Genomic DNA, 22,467 nt, shown 5'->3' with positions numbered 1-22,467 from the left:
AGGGCATTGTCCTGAGAAATGAGCCATTGAATAGCTGCTAACTATTTTATTGGGTTTAAATAGCGACAATATGTGCATCAGTTCCTTCTGTCTGCAAAGGACAGGGTTCTATGTATTAATTTGTGCAGCTTCCAGTATATGCAAATGCACCACACAGACATCTGACAACCATAAATTGGTTGGGAGTGTAATTCCTCTCACATTCAGGATTATCCAGCAAATGTTGTCCAATGGTCGAATCACATCTAATTTGAGAGTTTTCCAGATGTGGGCTGGTTGGGTAGAGTCAGTAGGTTACATAGTAGTCAGCTGAAGGGGCTTGCTATTTGTGAAGATTCAAAATAATTTGGAATATAAGACTTTGTGCCTAGCATCACAATGGCAGTGAAACTCATACACTAAATTATTAGTTTGCGAGATAGTCAGGATATACCCAAGTCATGACAACATTCTGTGAGTAGGCAATGCACTGGTGATGCTGCTGTCTCAAAAGAAGCATGGGACAGCTAGCTTCAACTGTTGCTCAAATATGTGCGATACCTTCCCCGAGCAGGGTAATCTGAGGTAGACTGACTTTTAGATACTCCACAAGTTTGCTCAATATATAATGTGAACTGATCTGTTCAGAGTCACCATTATAACACAGGATGGCTTGTGTTCACCCTATTTCAGTATCAAGTTTACAAGGTTAACAAATGGCTTGGGCAATTTTTCTGAGGTCGTCAAACTTAAGAGTGCATGGCACTGTAGGAACCCTAATGTATATACTAACCAGTTGGATTGCGGTTGCAAGTGCTAGCTGATTGTCCTAATTGAAATGTTGACTATCGAGATAACTTGATTGTTCCTTTTCAAATATGAATTGGAGCGCAGCTTGAAGCTGATCAAGACAAGTAAATTCTTACACATCAAATGTAGCAAACATATCAACATAACAGAAATATGCAAGAAGGGGTTAGTTCAAATCTATGTTTCACTCTTCTACTGTGGAGTAGCAATGAGAGTAGTGTTCACTACAAACAGGATGCTGCCATCAAGTCAAAAAGACATTCTCCCTATCGTAATGAGTACTGTAATATCTGGATTTCAGTCCAATGTGATGCCACCACGTATTATATCATTATTCATATCAAATAGCATGTCCCTTTGTTACAACAAGCAAATACAAATAATTGTACATATTTAACTACTTTACAGTTAAAACAAATACGATTTGCATCTCTGGGATGTTTAATTCAGCATTCTCAGAAATGCTGCAAGGTATGCATCCTGTGTAAATTTATTTTTTAATTCACTTGTGACATGTGGGCACCGTTGGCAAGGCAAGCATTTATTACCCATCCCTAGTTGCCTTTGAGAAGGCGGTGCTGAGCTGCCTTCTTAATCCACTTCAATCCACCTGCTGTATAGTGACCCACAATGCTGTTCAGGAGGGAATTCCAGGATTCTTACCCAGTGACAGTGAAAGAACAACAATGTATTTCCAAGTTAAAATGATGAGTTGTTTAGATGAAAACTTAAAGGTGGTGGTATTCCGATATATCTGCTGCCCTTGACCTTCCAGATGGAAGTGGTCATGGGTCTGGAAGATGCTGTCTGAGGATCTTTGATAGATTTCTGCATTGCATCTTGCAGACAGAACACACTACTACTTCAGAGTATCAGGAGTCGATGAAGTGGATTTCCCTCGATGTAGTGAATTTCTGTGGATGTGGTTCCAGTCAAGTAAGACTGCTTTGTGCCAGATGTCATCAAGCTTGAGTGCTGTTGGAGCTGTACCCAACCTGGCAAGTGCAAAGTATTCCATCAGACTCCTGACTTGGACAGGCTTTGGGGAGTCAGGAGGTGAGCTACTCACTGCAGTATTCCTAGCCTCTGACCTTCACCATTGAATATCACTGTGTGGCAATTAGATGGTCTCTTACTGGAGATAGCTATAGCCTAGCATTTGTGGTGCAAATGTTACTTGCCACTTTTCAGCCTAAGCTAGGATATTGTCCAGACCGTAGTGTATTTGAACATGGGCTGCTTCAATATTTGAGTCATATATGGTGCTGAACATTGCACAACCAGCAAACATCCCCACTCTGACCCCTTGATGGAGGGAAGGTCATTGTGCAAGCAGCTGAAGATGGTTGGGCCTAGCATACTACCATGAAGAAGTGTTGCAGATGTGTTCTGGAGCTGAAATGTCTGACCTCCAATAACCACAACCATTTTCCTCTGCGCCAGGTATGGCTAAAATCATCAGAGAGTTTGTCTTCTGATACCCATTGATTCCAGTTTGGATAGTGTCCCAAGACACCAGACTCAGTCAAATGTAGCCTTGATGTCAAAGGCAGTCACCTTCACCTCACCTCTGGAGTTCAGGACTTTTTTCCATGCTTGAACGAAGGCTGTAATGGGGTCAAGAGGCAAGTGCTCTGGTGGGACCCCAACTGGGCGTCACTGAGCAGCTGCTGATTTATAGCACTTTTGATGACACCTTCCAAGACTTTGCTGTGGATTGAGAGCAGACTGATGTGATGCACACCTGGGCAAATTTCCATATCATCAGGTAGATGCTAGTGTTGTTACTGTAGTGAACAGTTTGCCTAAGGATGCAACTAGGCCTGGAGAACAAGTCTTTTAAGATTCTAACAATCTAAATTCATTCATGCTATGATTAAACAATATTTTAGAACATAAATGATTTGGAGGTGCCAATGTTCACGGAAATGGACAAAGTTAAAAATCACACAACACCAGGTTATAGTGCAACAGGTTTATTTGGAAGCACTAGCTTTCGGAGTGCTGCACCTTCATCAGGTGGTTTTAAAAAGGATTAGTTTAAGTTACAAATTAATTCAGATTCCAGCTTTATAGGAATTTATGCATTCAATGTAGATTGGCAATTGATAGACACTCGTGAAGACCCAGAGCTGTGAGGAACAGTTCACAAAAAGGGCATTTTGTTTGGAACACGAAAGAACTTAGAAGCCCTTAATCAATGATCCTCAAAAGTATGAAACAGTTGTGATGTCATTACTGATAAGTACTTCTAGTTAGGGAGCTCGAGATGAGATGGATATATTTAAATAGCCTCAGAGGTTAAGAAAAATATCTGCACAGTTATTACAGCACAAAATGCTTTAACTAATCTTGGTATTGTCAGCAAACCAGGCTACATAGCATCATGTAGAGACAATGATTGTTGAATCAAACTGTTTGGATATAGATAATGTATTGATGTGCATTTATTATGAAATCAGGTTTCGCTCCATTGTTAATACAAAGAAGCATTTGAACACAAGTTAAAAATTAGTCACACAGATCATTAGAAAGAACTTCAGAACAGCAGAACTACCTTTTAAATAACTAAAACATTGCATAATCTTAGAAGAAAAAAAATGAACAAAAGATATTAATATAATGGCAGCAGATTGCTTATGACAGAAGAATGAATGGTCATGGATGATCATCTGATTGAAGTATTTATCAGTGAAACTAATTAAAAACAATTTAATAACCTATTGCATAGCTATAGATACTTTTCATTTAAAATTACTTTTTTTCTCTCTTTTCCTATTGAGATTCACTGATATTAGCTCTTTTTTTAAGATTAGATTACTTACAGTGTGGAAACAGGCCCTTCGGCCCAACAAGTCCACACCGACTCTCCGAAGAGCAACCCACCCAGATACATACCCCTTCACCTCACACTACGGGCAATTTAACACGGCCAATTCACCTAACCTGTACATTTTTGGACTGTGGGAGGAAACCGGAGCACCCGGAGCAAACCCATACAGACAGTTGCCTGAGGTGTCTGGCGCTGTGAGATAGCAGTGCTAACCACTGTGCCACCGTGCCACTCTTGTATTAAATCTCCTGTCCTTGCAGAGAATGGTTCACTGATGATAAACACAAACAGTTCTTTATGTTGCTAAACTTAATGATTAAAAACTAGACGATGTGCATTAATTCAAACCAAATATTCACCAAACATTAGTTTATGACTTTCGAAGGATAGGACAAATGTATTTCCTTCCACCTGTTGCTCCTGTAAATGTTAAGTTGTTTGTTCAAGCACAAAGCATTTTTGCTGAAGTGAATGTATCATGCAAGCTAATTTTATTTAAAAATGTTCCAGTAAAAAAATGAGTACAATAACATTCCCATTGAACACGTTAAATACCTTTTGCAGGTTTTTCAGTGTAAACTTAATTTGTATAGGAATTGAAGCCAACATTTCTTAAATTTAACAAATAATTAGAGTTGTTGCTTTGTATGCTAAGCTTCAGCATTTTTCCTGAGACATTAGCGTTTGCTTTTATGAATGACACCCAAGTACCCTGGAGGAGAAAGTGAGGACTGCAGATGCTGGAGATCAGAGCTGAAAATGTGTTGCTGGAAAAGCGCAGCAGGTCAGGCAGCATCCAAGGAACAGGAGAATCGACATTTCGGACATAAGCCTTCTTTCAACCCAAGTACTCTGGGCTCAGTTTGTTAATGCAGCACACGTTGGTCCAGAATTTAATTGGTTGATTTCAGCTAGGTCAAATGCATGACATCACAATTGACTTCAACACTACTCTGGCACTTGGGGCCCTGTACCCTCTGAAACAGAGACCTGGGTTCGTCTCACCTACTCCAGAATTTTATAATAACATATCCGGACGGTTTGAACAACAAATATTTCAACTTCAGTATATCAATTTTAATTCCCCTTTATTTTTAGGGGTGAGGGCACAGGAAATTAGCAACATTGAAAAGAAAAATATAACAGATTTGGAAACTGTAATGTAAACTGTACACCAGTAACTACATTTCAAATGTAACAGTGCTCAATCCTGTTACTGACTGTCAGGCATTTTACACTATCATGCCATGTGAATGCAATTTTTAAAACAAACACAGAATACCCCTTTTTCTTGCAAATAAACTGCAAAGTCTCAGGCACTCTTAGGCTTACACACATTTAACTAGATAATGAAGAAAAAGAGACAACCTTTCATGGTGCCCCATCTTTTCATGCAATGTAGAACGTGTCCTAGTCCAAACCTGGTCAAGTGCTCTCCTCAGCTTTCACCCACGCTCCCCCTCTTAATGCTGATAACTGTATTCTCTGTTATTTTCTGATCTTAGATTTACACTTCATCAGATTTGTTTAAATTTCCATCTCACATTATTCAGTTCCATGAATTCCTGTCTCCAATCCTCACTGCAAGCCCACCAACTCCACGACTACACTGATGCACGCAGACTGCACTCCTAGTCATGACTCCACTTCATATCTGTTTCCCTGCCTCAATGTAGCTATTCCTTTCATTCTAACATTTCTGACATTGCTTCCTTTATGCTCAACTGAGGATTTCCTTTACGATGACTGGCAGGAACCTAATATGTATCCTTTCCGTTTCTTGCTCTTCTGTGCTCACTCTGGGTCAGAATCATGACTGGGTTTGCTCACCTCCACTGCACTGGAAGGTTCTGGAGCTCACTTTAATTTAATCTAATTTTAATTTAAGTCAATTGGAATTAAAGACTAAGTTTGAGAAAGCCAATTTGAAAGTATACAGCTCCTGATTTGTTGTTACAAGACTCATTCCGGGTACATGTACATTTTCACAAGTTTCACAAAATTTGTTAAGATTATCAAGAGAAAGTGCAAAAGAAATAATGCTCAACAAAAGCAATGGCTTTCAGTCAATCCACTTCAGTGGACACCAGCTCGCAACACTGGTTGATTGTACACATGGCCTTGTTCTTTTCTGTTGGCTGAAGTTATTCTTTTGTCTTATTTGTGTACAAGTCACTAAAAACTACTGCTTATTTCTAGCTATGACTCGGACTGGTTTGCCAAATGTATTGAGAACAGATCAGCTGGGTGCGCCTAATTCCAAAATAGTTCCATCAAATGCAATGATCATCTTTGTGACATCACTTCTGGTTGCATCCAGATTCATTCTTTGACAGGTGAGTAACAACATAAGAATATAAATAGGAGTAGGAGGCGACCATATGGTCCATTGAGCCTGGTCTGTAATTCAATGAGGTCATGGCTGATCGTTTTGTAGACTCAGCTCCACCTACCCGCCCACTCACCGTAACCCTTAATTCCTTTACTGTTCAAAATTTGTTTGCCTTAAAAACATTCAACAAAATAGCCTCAACTGCTTCATTGGGCAGGGAATTCCACAGACTCACAACCCTTTGGGTGAAGAGGCTCCTCCTCAACTCAGTTGCAAGACTTGTAACATCAGTTTCTCAACTTATTTCTTACTAATAATGTAACACTAATGAAATCATGCGTGTGACTGCTTATGAGGATATAGTGCCACCCCCAGTGAGTAAGTTATTCCATATGTCCCAATTGATAAAAACAAATATTCTCCAAAATCTCTTAATATCCTTTAGCTAAATAAACACATTATTCCATGATAACTGTTGATGCCTAAACAAAAAAGCTCAAAGTAACAAAACAAACAAATAAATAAAAATCAATTATTTTAAAACATAGTTGTACCCTTGAGTAAAATAATTTTTCTATTTGTTAACAGAAATTTGCATTAGTTAGGACCACAGAAATATTAAAGCCATAAACTCATGACCTTAATTAGACTTTGGCCATGTTATTCTTCCTTACAGGAAGCATTTTACTACTAACCACAATTAAACAATATATAAAATGCAATTTCTCGTCAAAATTATTGAAAAAAAACTCAATCCTACACAACCACATTCCAAATTCATCTGCATTCAGTGTCATACCATGGAACACATCTTCCCCTTCCTTCCCTTTCCAGCATTCTGAGAAAAGGTTGTTTTTTTGTCAGAGATGCATCCTGTGACAAGATCATCTGGGAAGTTCATCCTAGTATCACCAGAAGGTGGCAGAATTGGCGGAGTAGGCTTATTGCTTGTACTTGTTTTGGGACCTCTCAATTCCGAGTAGTATAATTTTAATGGTGACTCAATGTTACAATTTGGCAAAACAGAAAAGCTAGAAGTGATCGTGTATCGATTCCTCATCTTATCTAAGAACACTGATCCAACATGTTCCCTCTGATTTCTCTCTCACACATATTGCTTAACCTGCTGAGAAGTTCCATCATTTTCCTTATTCAATCTGGATTTCCATCATTTCACTTTTGCTACGACTATCCTTTGTGGAAAAATTTGCAAAGGAAAACACCTCTGACCACAAATCCATCAGAAAGTGGTCAACAAGCAGAGTCTTCCAGACCCTACAGGAAAAGGAAAGGGTTAATCCTGTCAGGTGGTTCAGAGTGGAAATGTCACACACCTCATTACCGGAACTTTCCAACAATCACCAAGACATACCTTAGCTGGTGGTGCAAAAGACACTTCCCATCAGGTCTTTCACGCATGTTCAGTCTCTGTATGTCACTGCACACTGCCCTTGAAGTGGCTGTGCTGGTGAAGACAGTGTCACACATCTCTTGCTGGAATGTGCCTTTGCAAAGAAGGTCTGGAGATACATGCAACCCTGAGCAGATCAATGACGCATGACTTTATTCTCTACAGTCTGTTCCCTGGGATGCACACCAAGCCAAAAACATCAACTGCACTTAGAAGATCATAAATTCAGAAAAAGACGGTCCTTAGTCTGCCAGAGATTTGTTGGCCTTTCAATGTAAAGAGTTGACACAACCAGGTATTGCAGACTGGCACCTTCCAAGGTCCAGGACTATGTGCTGAGGAACGTGCTAAAGCTTAGGGCAGCTACTGCCAAGGCACAGTGGGGAAAGCTCACCATCTAAGGTCTTTCTGCCAAAGTATAATGAGGGCCAGTTGTCAGATGCTCTCATTACCGCAGAATGAATGTAAATAGTTTCCTGTCTGACTAGAAAATGCCTTTGTTTTGCAACCGCAGAGAAGCTCTGAGAAACTTCAAATTCTAATGTGTTGTTTGTTTTTTTGTTCCTTCTGGAAAGACTGTGCAAAATTGTTTTTGGATCCTTTGAACACACATTGAAAATTTTTATGAATGAAGTTTATTTTTGAACTTAAAGACAAGTGAGCTTACGACGACTAATTTACTTATTTATTTCCAACAATCAACTTAGTTTCTTGAGCAAAAATGTGATTATTCCAATTCAAAATAACAACAGGTGTGCGGTTGTTTTAGCTTCACTATTTTTTAAAAAATAAGCCTCTAAAGGATCAAGACTTACTCGGGAGAAGAGGAAGCAGCATAGACTCATACAAGGCAGTTGAAGTTTCACAACAGAACAATCAATCTCACAAACTTTACAAACTTAAATACATGATAAATGTTTTGTTCAACAACAGCATTTCATTCCCTGGCTTCACCACTTCAACATTTGTTTTACTCACCTTCATTATTGGGAACTTGACCATTCTGTTTTCCTTTATTCGATAAGACAGCCACTGAAGTCAGTATGAAACTTAAGTCACGACAACAATGAATCATTTTTCCTGAATTTCAATCATGACATGTCTGAACTTGGTTAGAAAACTGAATACTAACTCAGTCGTATGATGCAGTCAAATATCTGTTCCCAAGTTACCGCAACCCAGCAGTATAAAGCGAGAACGTGGTGTTAAAAAAGTCAGAAATACTTCACAAGCTTATTTTGCATTGTAGCATTCATGATTACATGCTATTTCCCTTTCAGGTCGGCACAAATGAAATGGACTGTTCAATCATATGACCAATATCTCTCTCTCACACACACACAAACAATCAGTAGTTAACACATTGCCCAATGTAAATCTGCCTTCAGCGATGAGCCAGTCTCAGTTTTACAAAACCAAATCTTCTCCAACTTTTGTAATAAAACATTGTGTGAATATACATGAGATAATTGTTGTTTTCAAATAATGCATTTGAATTAGCTTTACTGTCACATGTTCTCAAGTGAATACAGAGAAAAGTTGACAAGTCACCACTTATGGCAACTCTGAAGTACAAAAGTACCTAGATGCTGATTATTCAGCACAATCTTTGATGGAAAAAATATTAACAAAATAAAGAAATAAAAAATGCAGCATTACAGATTGCAAGAATAAAGTAAAAAAGAGAGAAATAGAAAGTGGAGAACAACTTTTCTACCAACGCATGCTGGGCCTGGACTCCAGAAACACCAGACTTTGCCTTAAGGCTGTCAAAGTCAGGGGACTACTTTGGGATCACCTCAAGACTGGATGCCCACACTGAAGCCATGCCAGGTCAAAAGACCCCCGCCATGTGCTACAGAAAAATTACCACACCGGGCTGAGACACTCCCACGTGCCACCAAAAGACAGCTACGTGGGTCTGTACTCGGCCGGGAGTCTCAGTCGTGCTGAGGCCAGGAGTTTAGGCACCGAGAAGAAAGAGGTTAAAAAAACACAAGAAGAGAAAAACAAAAGAGAACAAAAAAAATAAATGTATGGAGCAGACGAGCTCCAACTGAAACCTCCTATTCCACCGCCATCTTGGATGAAATAGAAATCTGGCAAGAAACCAGTCACCCAACATAACAACTTAGTTGCTGGTTCTAATCAAATCACTTAGGAAATAAAGGTTTTTTTTTAAAGCCAAGTGAAAATCATTTAGTTGGGGAGCAATTTGGTGCAGTGGACAATTTCACAACTTAAAAAAGGTAAACTTCCTCCTGCTCAAACACCTTTATGTCATCACTTGCAGAAAGTTAAACTTGATAACAACATGGAAGGGCAACCAGCATCTTACCATAAATAAAGAAAAACAAAGGTCGAACATCAAGGGAAGAAAAGGAGAACAAAATGTTAACTATGATGCATTCAAAAGTCTCCTGGTCACTGGTCAAAATCTTCCGACTAAGATGAGAAGTTTCCTGACCCAAAGAGAGTGGTGAGTCTGTGGAATTGTCTGCCATAGAAAGCTTTTATGGCCAAAATATTGAATGCTTTCATAAAAAGGAGATAGATGTAGTTCTTAGGGCTAAAGGGATCAAGGGTAAAGGGTGAAAACAGGAACAGGTTATTGAGTTGAAGGATCAGCCATTTTCATACTGACGAGCAGAACAAGCTCAAAAGGACCGAATGGCCCACTCCAATTCCTTTTTTTTTTAAATGTTTCTAGCAAATGATAGCAAGTCACGAGTTGCATGGTTTTTCAGCAGCTGTTAGGGACTGTGCTTTAATTTAGTGATTTCATACATTTAACATACATATCTAAAAATAGCAAAGACAAATGAAGAATTTATAGGCTCAAGAGGGGGAAATGATTGGAAAGTAAGGCTATAGATTTTCTGCTCTTTACTAACCTTCAGTTTTTAGTTCGTTCAAGGTTAAACTCAGTTAAAGTAGCAGTAAGTAAAACAACATTAAAAAGTATAATGTAAGATATGGCGGAACAGATAGACCAAGTGGATTTTCAACCCTATGGCATTGGGGATCGTGGACACTTCTCATGACCTAAGTGTCCACATGCAGCAAGTATCCCCATCTGCATAAGGTTGAGCTGTGTTTCAGAGCTTGAGAAATGGCTAGAGCCACTAAGGTGTGTTTTTGAAACAGATAACTCCATGGAAAGCACATTCAGAAAAGCAGTCAAAAGAGTGGAAATGGATGTCCACAGGCAGTGCAAGAGAAACAAATCAGGTATTGCAAGATTCCCTAGAGGTTCAGTTCACAAACTGGCTTTCCATTCTGGATATCAGAGAGGGCAATGGATCCTTAAAGGAGTGCAATAAGAGCCAACCCCATGGCACCGTGTGTTCCCCAGCTGTATGGAAATGAGGCAATGCACAGGTCAGAGTCAGATTCATTCCAAAACAGCTACAGCAATCTGTTCTGAGGGACGGTTAAAACCATCAGGTTGTGGTCGATGTTAGGAACACAGGAACACGAATGGACCATTCAGCACCTTGAGTCTGTTCTATTATTCAATGATCCGACCTCCTTTGACCTATATGCCTTAATCCCTTTGCTTAACAAAAATGTATCTAACTCAGATTTAAAATTAGCAATTGATCCAACATTATCAGCCATTGTGGGAGAGTGTTCCAAACATCTACCACCCTTGTTGTCAGAAGTAGTTCCTAATATCTCTCGTAAATTGTCATGCCCTAATATCTACTAATTATAGAATCTCCAACCAGTGGAAACAGTTTACCTTTACTAACCCTGTCTTTTCCTGTTAATACCTTGAAGATTTCAATCAGATATCCCATTAACCTTCTGAATTTGATGAAAATGGACAATTTGTATACTACAACCTAACCCCTGAAGTTCAGCTTTCAGTCTTGTAAACCTATGTTATAAGTTCGTAAGTTCATATAGGAGCAGACTTCGGCCAATTGGCCCATCGAGTCAGCTGTGTCATTCAACCATGGTTATTATACTTTCTCCAATGCCTATATGTCCTTCCTAAGGTGTGCTGCTTGTATCTACATACAGTATTCCAAGTGAGGTCTAACCAGAGTTTTGTATGACTGTTGCATAACTTCTCCTTCAGTCCCCAAATTCTAAAGGCATAATTTCATTAGTGTCCTTGATTCTTTTCTGCAGCTGCTGATGACGACATTTTCAAGATCGACCTGAACCCAAACTCTCTTTGGACATCCAATGTATTTAACTTCATACCATGTAGAAATTACCCAGATCAATTCTTATTCGGTCTAAAATGGATAACCTTACACTCGCTTCCAATGAACTCCATCTACCACAACTTTGCTGATTCACAATCTATCAATTTCTCTTTGCAATTTTATGTTATCATCTGCACTCTGTACAATGCTTTCTAACTTTGTGTCATCAGCCAATTTGGATATACAGCTTCCAATGCAAATCATTGATAAATAATGTGAATAATTGAGATCTAACAGATTTGTGGGGGACACCACTCATCAAATCCTGCCAATGTGAGTACCTGTCCTATTTTTTGTCACCTGCCATTCAACCAATTTCCCAATAAGGCAGTAATGTGTCTTTAAATCCATGAACTTCCACCAGAGTTAACAGCCTCTAACATGGTATTTTATTAAATGCCTTGTAGAAGTCCATATAAACATAATCTAAGACAATCCCCTATCTAATACCTTAGTCACCTCTTCATAAAATTCAAAGAGGTTTGTCAAGCATAACCTACCTGTCATATATCCATACTGACTCTCCCAGATTAATTCAAAAATTTCAAAGTGTTCATTTACTCTATCATTTATTATAGAATCAAACAATTTCCCACATGCAAGTGAGCAAAAACATGAGAGATGGTGTATGAGGGAGAACTTTAAATTCTTGGGACACAGAAACTGGCTCTGAAGGTGACACCTGCACATTCCAGATGGATTGCATTTTATGATAAACATACCATTTGAGTATTTGAGCAAAGCTGGGACTAAGTTCCTTTATGAGGTATTCTGCAATACTCTTGGGGAGAGTTTAAAACTAAATCAGCAAGGCCGTGGAAACCAAAAGAAAACATTAGAAACTAATACTAAAGTGCATGAAATGCTGGGATAGCCAGATAGCGCTACAATAGAAGTAATACGTTAACAGGTGAAGTCAGACAAAGTAATGAAGTCTAAATCAGAGTTACACATCATATATGAGAATATATGGAACATAGTTGCTAAGATTGGGGAGTTACAGGAGACATAGCTTAAGGAAGGGCAGATCTGGATGTTAAACCCTGCTGGTTACAAAGTAGTCAGAAAAGACAGGAAAGGAGAAGTAGTGGCTTTTTCAAGGACAGGGAGGGGCTTCAAGGACAGTGTCAATTTGGCTGGAGCTAAGGAATAAAAGGGGTACTATTACATTGTCCACTGTAATGCATGATCGCCAGGCAAGGGAAGGATATAGAGGACAAAATCTGGAAGAATATAGAGGACAAAATCTGGAAGGAAATTACAGAGGTATAAACATCATTGAATAGTTACAAAGAAGGACTTTGATTACCTGAATATCGACTGAGATAGTGATACTGCAAATATAATGAGTGACATTTGGAGAACTTCTTAGAGAAATTTGCATTCAATCCAACAAGAGAGGAAGCACTACTAGTCCTGGTTTTTGGGAGTGAACTGTTGAATAAATCAAGTGACAGTGGGCAACATTTAGGAGTCAGTGATTGTTGTAATCATAAAGTTTAGGGTAACAGTACAGATAGATTGAAAGTGAAGGTTAGCAGTAAAAATAATAGCTGAAGCTACTTTCAAAGAGTTGGTTTTGGCACAATTAAAGTATATTCCTCAGAAGGGAAAAGGTAGGAGAAACAAGGGTCCAGAGCTCCCTGTATGACAAAGTAGACATACACTAATTTAAAAAGGACAACATTTGCTTATAACAGGTGTCAGGTCATAAAGACAGTTGAGAACCAAGAAGAACACAGAACTTGCAGAAGGGCGAGGTGATAAAGCAAATATAAGCAGCAAAGAGGGATTATCAAAATAGACTGGCAGCTAACATAAAAGGATATCCCAAAGTCTTCTATAAATATATCAATAGTAAAAAGGTGATGAAAGACAGAGTAGAGTTGATTAGGGACTAAAACGGATTTACACTTAAGACAAGAGGCATGGTTGAGGTGCTAAGTGAATGTTTTTACTTACAAGGCAGATGCTGCCCAAGCCATGGTGACAGTTGAGGAAATACAATGATGAGAAGAATTTTTTTTTGGATAAGCTAATGGTTCTTAAACTTGACAAGGCATTGGTAGTGGATGAGAGGCATCAAGCATATTGAAGGAACAGAGAGTGGACATGACAGAGGCACTGATTATAATCTTTTAATCTGCCCTGGATTTGGAGGTGATGCTAGAGGACTGGAGAATTGCAAATATACCTTTGTTCAAAACAAAAAGGTGCAGAGTAACACTGCAATGCAAGTCAGTCAGTTTAACTACGGGGAAACATCTAGAAACAATTAGTCTGGATAGAATTAATTGTGCCATGGAAAATATAAATTGATTATGAAAAGTCAGAATGGATTTGTTAAGGGAAAATGGTGTCTCACTGATCTGGAGTCTTTTGAAGATTTAAATGAGGTGACGACTGTTAATGTGGTGTATATGGACTTTCTGAAGGCATTTTATACAGTATCACACAACAGACAGAGAGAGGTGATTAAAAAAGGGACAGAAACAACACAGATACAAAATTGGTTGAGGAATAAGAAAACAGAGTATGGCTCATGACTTTTTTGTCAGGCTTTAAGGCAGTTTGTAGAGCAGTTCCTCAAGGGTCAGTATTGGGACACTTGCTTTTCCTTATATTTATTAATGACCTAGATCTTGGTGCACACGTATAATTTCAAAGTTTAGAGACAATGCAAAACTTGAGAATTGTAAGCTATGAGGAGGACAGTGCAGAATTTCAAAATAATATTGTAATATCTCTGAAAGTTGCCACCCAGGTAAATAGTGCGGTGAGGAAGGCATATGGCGTACTGGCTTTTATTGGTAGAGGAATTGAGTTCCGGAGTCCTGAGGTCATGATGCAGTTGTATAAGACTCTGGTGCGGCCGCATCTGGAATATTGTGTGCAGTTTTGGTCGCCATACTATAGGAAGGATGTGGGGGCACTGGAACGGGTGCAGAGGAGGTTTACCAGGATGTTGCCTGGTATGGAAGGAAGATCGTATGAGGAAAGACTGAGACACTTGGGGCTGTTTTCATTAGAGAAAATAAGGTTTAGGGGTGACTTGATTGAGGTGTACAAGATGATTAGGGGGTTAGATAGGGTTGACAGTGTGAACCTTTTCCCGCGTATGGAGTCGGGTATTACAAGGGGGCATAGCTTTAAATTAAGGGGGGGGGGTAGATATAGGACTGAAGTTAGGGGTAGGTTCTTCACTCAGCGTGTCGTAAGTTCATGGAATGCCCTGCCAGTAGCAGTGGTGTACTCTCCCTCTTTATGGGCATTTAAGCGGGCATTGGATAGGTATATGGAGGATAGTGGGTTAGTATAGGTTAGGTGGGCTTGGATCGGCGCAACATCGAGGGCCAAAGGGCCTGTACTGCGCTGTATTCTTCTATATCATTAGAGTGAGTGAATAGTGGCAGATGACATTCAATGGCGAGTAGTGTGCACTTTAATACAAAGAACATGGAGGAACAGTACAAAATGAAATACAAAACAGAACAAAATACAGCAAACAATATTCTAGGGTTCATAAAGAAAGGCATATAGTACACCAACAGGGAGGTTATGCTGAACCTGAACAACACACTGGTTAGACCACAGCTGGACTAGTGTGTACAGTTCTGGGTGTCACAATATAAGCAGAATGTGAATGCACTGGCGACAGATTTACGAGAATGGCTCAGGGATGAGACACTTCCTTGATGAACAAAGCTTGGGGTAGTGGTTTTTGTTTGAGATGGAGAAGGCTAACAGGTAACTTGTTAGAAGTTTTCAAAATCATGAGAGGTCTGGACACAATAGGCAGAGAGAAACCATTCCCACTGAAATGCATCGAGGATCACAGGGATCAATTCTAATTTTTTGCTACTGCTGTTGGGGAGGTTTTAAACTAATGTGGCAGGGGACTGGGAACCAGAAGAGAAAACAAGTAGGCAGCGAGGTGGAGACTGGAGACTGGAGACTAAGAATTATGAAGATAGCATTAATAAAGGAAGAGTAGTCAGAGGGCAGATGAGCGCAAAACAACTGGTTGCCTGAAATGCATCTACTTTAATGCAAGGGGTATAGTGTGCAAGGCAGATGAACCTAGGGCTTGGATTGGTGCCTGGGAGTATGATGTTATTGCAATCACAGAGACTTGGTTGAAGGAAGAGCATGATGATTGGCAACTAAATGTTCCAGGATATAGACGCGTCAGATAGGACAGGGAGGGAAGTAAAAGGGGGGTGGAGTTACATTGCTGGTCAGGGACGATATCACGGCTGTGCTAAAGAAGGACACTATGGAGGTAGTGAGGCATTATGGGTGGAGTTGAGAAATAAGAAGGGTGCAGTTACACTGTTGGGGCTGTATTACAGGCCTCCCAACAGTGAGCGTGTGGTAGAAGAACAAATAGGTAAACAGATTATGGAAAGATGTAGAGGCAATAGGGTAGTGGTGATGGAAGATTTTAATTTTCCCAACATTGACTGGGATACACTTAGTGTCAGAGGTCTGGATGGTGTAGAATTTGTAAGAAGCATCCAGTAGAGCTTTTTAGAGCAGTATGTCAATAGTCCGACAAGGGAAGGGGCCATATTGGACCTGGTACTGGGAAACTAGCCAGCACAAGTAGTAGAAGTTGTGATGGGGGATTTCTTTGGGAACAGTGACCACAATTCTGCAAGTTTTAGAATACTCATCGATAAAGATGAGAGTGGTCCTAAGGGAAGAGTACTAAACTGGGCCAAAGCCAATTATATCAAAATTAGGCAGGAGCTCAGAAATGTGGATTGGACACAGCTATTTGAAGGGAAGTCCATATTTGATATGTGGGAGGCTTTCAAAGATAGGTTAAAGATAGTGCAGAATATGCATGTCCTGTCGAAGGCAAAGGATAGGAAGGGCAAGATTTGTGAACCGTGGATGACAGGAGAAATTGTATGACTCGCCCAGAGGAAAAGGGAAGCGGACATAAGGTCGAGGCAGCTAAGAACAGAACAGACCCTGGAGGAATATCAGAAGAGTAGGACGTCTTAAACGAGGAATCAAGCGGGTTAAAAAGGGGTCATGAAATAGCTTTAGCAAGCAGAATTAAAAGGAGAATCCCAAAGCATTTTATTCTTAATAAAAAAGCAAGTGGGTAACTAGAGAAAGGATTGGTCCACTAAAGGATAATGAAGGAAGGCTGGGTCTTGAACCTGAGAGAATGGGTGAGATTCTGAATGGTTACTTTGCATCAGTGTTCACAGAGGAGAGGATCATGATGAATCTTGAGATTAGAGATAGAAGTTTGATTAGTCTGGATCACATTGGCATTAAGTAGGGAAGATGTATTGGGTAGGCTAGAGGTTATTAAGGTGGACAAATCCCCAGGACCGGATGGGATCTATCCCAGGTTTCTGAGGGAGGTGGGAGAGGAAATAGCTGGGGCCTTGACTGATATCTTTGTGGCATCCTTAAATACAGGTGAGGTGCCGGAGGACTGGAAGGTTGCTCATGTTGTCCCCCTGCACAAGGAGGGCAGTAGGGATATTCTGGGTAACTAAGACCAGTGAGCCTGACGGCGGTGGTGGGAAAGTTGCTGGAGGGGGTACTGACGGATAGGATCTATTTATATTTAGAAAAGAATGGGCTTATCAGTGATAGGCAACATGGTTTTGTGTGGGGGAGATAGTGCCTTACCAACTTAATAGAGTTCTTCGGGGAAGTGACCAAGTTGATAGATGAAGGAAGGGCTGTTGATGCCATGTACATGGACTTTAGTAAGGCGTTTGATAAGGTTCCCCATGGTTGACTAATGGAGAAAGTAAAGTCACATGGCATGCAGGGTGTTCTAGCTAGGTGGATAAAGAACTGGTTGATCAACAAGAGACAGAGAATAGTAGTTGAAGGGAGTTTCTCGAAATAGAGAAAGGTGACCAGTGGTGTTCCATAGGGATCAGAGCTGGGGCCACTGTTGTTTGTAATATACATAAATTATCTAGAAGAGGGCACTGTTGGTATGATCAGCAAGTTTGCAGACAACATGAAGATTGGTGGAGTAGGAGAAAGCACAAGGAGCTGTCAAAGAATACAGGAGGATATAGACAGACTGGAAAGTTGGGCGGAAAAGTGGCAGATGGATTTTAATCCAGACAAATGTGAGGTGATGCATTTAGGAAAGACTAATTCTAGAGCAAATTATACAATGAACAGAAGAGCCCTGGGAAAAGTTAATGGACAGAGACACTTGGGAATGCAGGTCCATTGTACCCTGAAGGTTGCTGCACAGATCGATAGAGTGGTCAAGAAGGTATCTAGTATGCTTGCCTTCATTGGACAAGGTGTTGAGTATAAGAGCTGGTAAGTCACAAGTTCAAATTGTACAGGACGTTGGTTCGGCCGCATTTGGGATACTGTGTACAGTTCTGGTCGCCAAATTACCAAAAGAATGTGGACGCTTTGGAGAGGGTGCAGAGAAGGTTTACGAGGATGCTGCCTGGTATGGAAGGTGCTCGCTATGAAGAGAGGTTGAGTAGGTTAGGTTTATTTTCATTAGAAAAAAAGGAGATTGAGGGGGGACCTGATTGAGGTTTACAAAATCATGAAGGGTATAAACACGGTGAATAAAGACAAGCTTTTTCCCAGGGTGAAGGATTCAATAACGAGAGGTCACGCTTTCAAGGTGAGAGGTGGAAAGTTTAAGGGGGATACATGCAGCAAGTACTTCACAGAGAGGGTGGTGGGCATCTGGAACGCATTGCCAGCAGAGGTAGTAGAGGCAGACATAGTAGATTAATTTAAGATGCCTGTGCAGGTGGGGAGCAGAGGGATACAGATACTTAGGAATTGACCGGCAGGTTTAGACAGTACATTTGGATTGGCTCAGGCTTGGAGGGCCGAAGGGCCTGTTCCTGGGCTGTAAATTTTCTTTGTTCTTTGGTCTAAAGTGATTTGCAGAAGAAACAGACGTTAGGTGAGAAAAAAGCAATTAGTTAGGGTAAGAATGCGGCACCTGGAAGTGTGCTGGACACAGGTTCAATTGAGGCATTCAAAAGGGTATTAAATAGTAATTTAAACAGAAATAATGTGTAAGATCACAGGGTGGGGGGCTGGAGTTGAAAGACAGCAGCAGATTGGTCCTGTTAAAATGGTCAGAAAGCCAATGAGCACAGCATGGGCCAAATGACATCCTGCTGCTGTAGCCATTCTGTGGAAAATGTAGTCAAAAAAACATCTTAACTTTATAAACCTCATAATTGCAACTTCAGTTACTGTTCTAACCTAATCTCAGTGATTCTATCCTTTTAGTATGTCTTCCTTATTATTATCCTGTCCATAATTTTGTTTTCTCTTTTTAAAGTAACCCTCATATCATTCAGTTCCTTTATGAGGACATATACAAAGTACTCATTTAATACTTCAGTCGTGTCCTCAACTTCAAAATAAATATTTTTCTTTCTAGTTGTTGTGGTTCTGTTCGCCGAGCTGGGAATTTGTGTTGCAAACGTTTCGTCCCCTGTCTAGGTGACATCCTCAGTGCTTGGGAGCCTCCTGTGAAGCGCTTCTGTGATCTTTCCTCCAGCAGTTGTAGTGGTTTGAATCTGCTGCTTCCGATTGTCAGTTCCAGCTGTCCGCTGCAGTGGTCGGTATATTGGGTCCAGGTCGATGTGCTTATTGATTGAATCTCTGGATGAGTGCCATGCCTCTAGGAATTCCATGGCTGTTCTCTGTTTGGCTTGTCCTATAATAGTAGTGTTGTCCCAGTCGAATTCATGTTGCTTGTCACCTGCGTGTGGGGCTACTAAGGATAGCTGGTCGTGTCCAGCTCACCACGAAACGACACAACCAGCTATCCTTCGTAGCCCCACACGCAGATGACAAGCAACATGAATTCGACTGGGACAACACTAATATTATAGGACAAGCCAAACAGAGAACAGCCAGGGAATTCCTAGAGGCATGGCACTCATTCACAGATTCAATCAATAAGCACATCGACCTGGACCCAATATACCAACCACTGCAACAGACAGCTGGAACTGACAACCGGAAGCAGCAGATTCAAACCACTACAAATGGCGGAGGAAAGATCACAGAAGCGCTCCCAAGCACTGAGTATGTCACCTAGACAGGGGACGAAACGTCTGCAACACAAATTCCCAGCTCGGCGAACACAACCACAACAACGAGCACCCGAGCTACAAATCTTCTCACAAAGGTTTTCTTTCTAGTCTTAATTGTTCCAACATTTTTCTGAAGATTTCTGTTTACACTTAATGAATACTTTGCAAATGTTTGAAAAAAATTGCAATGCAAAATCTATTTCCTATAATTGATGTGCTTGCCTTGTGGCTGTAAACTATTTGATTCCCACTTCTCTTGATTGTAAAAACAGTCTGGTGAGTTATATACCAACAGCAGTATCAGGACCATTACAAAACAGCCATCTGTTGAAAAAAAATCCAACAAGTCAGAAAAAAAAAGGTAAAACTGCTGTTTTCCAGAGAATATAGAACATACTAGAAATCTTTTTGAACATTAGCTTGTTAAAGATGGAAGAAAGCTAAGGTCCAGAGTACAAAGTTAAAAATCACAACACCAGGTTATAGTCCAACAGGTTTAATTGGAAGCACACTAGCTTTCGGAGCACTGCTCCTTCATCAGGTGATTGTGGACCTCCTCCACCTGATGAAGGAGCAGCGCTCCAAAAGCTAGTGCTTCCAATTAAACCTGTTGGACTATGACCTCGTGTTGTGTGATTTTTAACTTTGTCCACCCCAGTCCAACACCGGCACCTCCAAATCAAGGTCCAGAGTGTTCAATTTAACTTCAATTGTCAGATTTCAATTAAAATTATAGATGAAGTTTAAGAAAGTCAATCTAGTAAAATAATTAATTCAAAAACTTCAAGTATATTAAAATAAACACAAAATAACCATATTTAGTAATACAGTGCAACCGGTCCATATTGTGACACCAGCTCATGACTTCTGGCTGACTACACACACATCTCTTACATCAATACAAATGAGGAGGAGGCCATTCAATCAAAAATCACCAGCTTTGAAGGGAGTTCCAAAAGAAAACCATGACCCATTGAGAAACAAGATTTGCCTCATCTGTGTTTAAATTGAGCAACACTAATTTTTAAACTTTAACCCCTAGTTCTGCCCCATAAGCTGAACATTTATTAGCTATCCTCAGTATTTGCTGTACCCACATACTAGCCTTTTACAACTCGTGCATTCTTACACCCATATCCCCCTCACTTTCAGAGCTCTGCAAATAAACTTCCTGAGGAAGTGGTGAATGCGGGTAAATTACAACATTTAAAGGACATTTGGATTGATACATGAATAGGAAAGTTTTGGAGGGATATGGACCAGGAGCAGGCAGGTGGGACTAATTTAGTCTGGGTTTACATGGACTGGTTGGACCAAAGGGTCTGTTTCTCTGTGTTCTATGACTCTATTTAGATAATGTGACTTGTCATTCTTTATACCAAAATGGACTTTTCAAAATTCCAGACATTGTACTCTAGATGCACATCTTTGCCCACTCACTGAATCTATCCTTTTGTAGTCCATGCCGCTCTTTACAACTCACTTTCCTACCTACATTTGTGCCATCAGTAAAGTTGTCAACAATCCATTCCATCCCTTCATCGAAATCATGTATATAAATTATAAATGGTTGTAATCCCAGATGTAATAGCTTGTTAACATGGAAACGTCCATGTATGATTTTTCAGTTTTCTGTTGGCCAGCCAATCTTCTATCATGTGAATACATATCCCCTACATCACTTTTATTTTCCACAATAAGTTTTGATGTGATACCTTATCAAATATTTTCTACAAATCAAAATATAGGACACCCATGGGATCATATTTATCCACAGCATGTGCTACCTCAAAGAACTTGAAGTCATGGTCAAACATCATTTTCCTTTCACAAAATTATGTGGACTCTGCCTGATTAACTTGAACTTATCCAGACCTGCTCTGATGTCTTCAATAGTAGCTTCTAGCATTTTCCCTGATAGATGTTCAGCTAATTGGCTTATTGTTTCCTAGATTCTGTCTCCTTCCCCTTTTGAAGAAAGGAGTTCAATTTGTTATTTACTATTTAAATTAAAATTAAAACCATGCATCAAGTTTTTCACAAACCACTTTTCTTTTGTAAGTGAAGGATGGGCATGTAGAGCCAGCAATTTACTCAGTTCTACTTCTCTAGGGATGAATTTCGCTGTCCTTTTAATTTCTAGATTCGTCACAAGAATGCTACTCATATCCTCTAGGGGTGACTGTTGCAAAATATTTTTAATTCATCTGCCATTTCTTTATTTTCTATTATTAACACATCAGTCTTATTTTTATAGGACCATCAGTCATTTCCTTAACTCCTCTTTAAATATTTATTGAAACATTTATTATCTGTTTTACAGTTCTAGCTAGCTTTCTCTTGCATTTCAATTTTACCCTCTATTAAATTCTTGACTTTTTCATATTCTATCCAATTTTAGGATCTACTACAGGTAGTTCTGTGATAACATGCATTTCAGCAGCATGATTTGGCTATAACATCGCTGGAGAATTAGGAAATGGTATTTTCAAGAATGCTTACTTCCATCTGCAAGAGCAGAATCCGATAAATTTCCAGTGTGGATCGGTTCATGCACTTCATTCTATGCACGCACCGATATCTGCGCTGAAATCTCTGTCATTCTGCGCACATTCCCATTTTTGTGCCATTCTGCGTATGTGCTGCTGTGCGAAGTCTCTGCGTCATTCTGTGCATATGCAATATCAGTGCCGTTCTGCGCATGCGATGTCAGCTGTCGACAGAGCCACTTTGAGAAAGGTTCTCGACAGACAGCAGCTTTCTTACATTTTTTAAATGTATTGTGTTAAATACATAAATTT

The 22,467-nt window shown here is 40.0% G+C and overlaps 1 protein-coding gene across 21 annotated transcripts in view; it reads right to left on the bottom strand.

Moving 5' to 3' along the window:
- The window catches only part of nedd4l (NEDD4 like E3 ubiquitin protein ligase), a 485,500-nt gene that overhangs the window by 167,211 nt on the left and 295,822 nt on the right, over positions 1 to 22,467 (bottom strand). The window contains exon 1 of one of the 21 annotated variants that reach the window (XM_043678534.1): positions 8,344 to 8,620. The exons of the other annotated variants lie outside the window; for them this stretch is intronic. Within the exon in view, the coding sequence (XP_043534469.1) occupies positions 8,344 to 8,367 (24 nt within the window). The 5' untranslated portion in view covers positions 8,368 to 8,620. Of the gene's footprint in view, positions 1 to 8,343; positions 8,621 to 22,467 lie in introns of those variants that run through there. 21 annotated transcript variants of the gene reach the window in all.

The sequence above is a fragment of the Chiloscyllium plagiosum genome, chromosome 1, assembly GCF_004010195.1.
Source record: "Chiloscyllium plagiosum isolate BGI_BamShark_2017 chromosome 1, ASM401019v2, whole genome shotgun sequence".
Classification (NCBI taxonomy): domain Eukaryota; kingdom Metazoa; phylum Chordata; class Chondrichthyes; order Orectolobiformes; family Hemiscylliidae; genus Chiloscyllium; species Chiloscyllium plagiosum.
The sequence above is the reverse complement of the archived record's forward strand: the minus strand, read 5'-3'. Positions and strand labels throughout refer to the sequence as shown.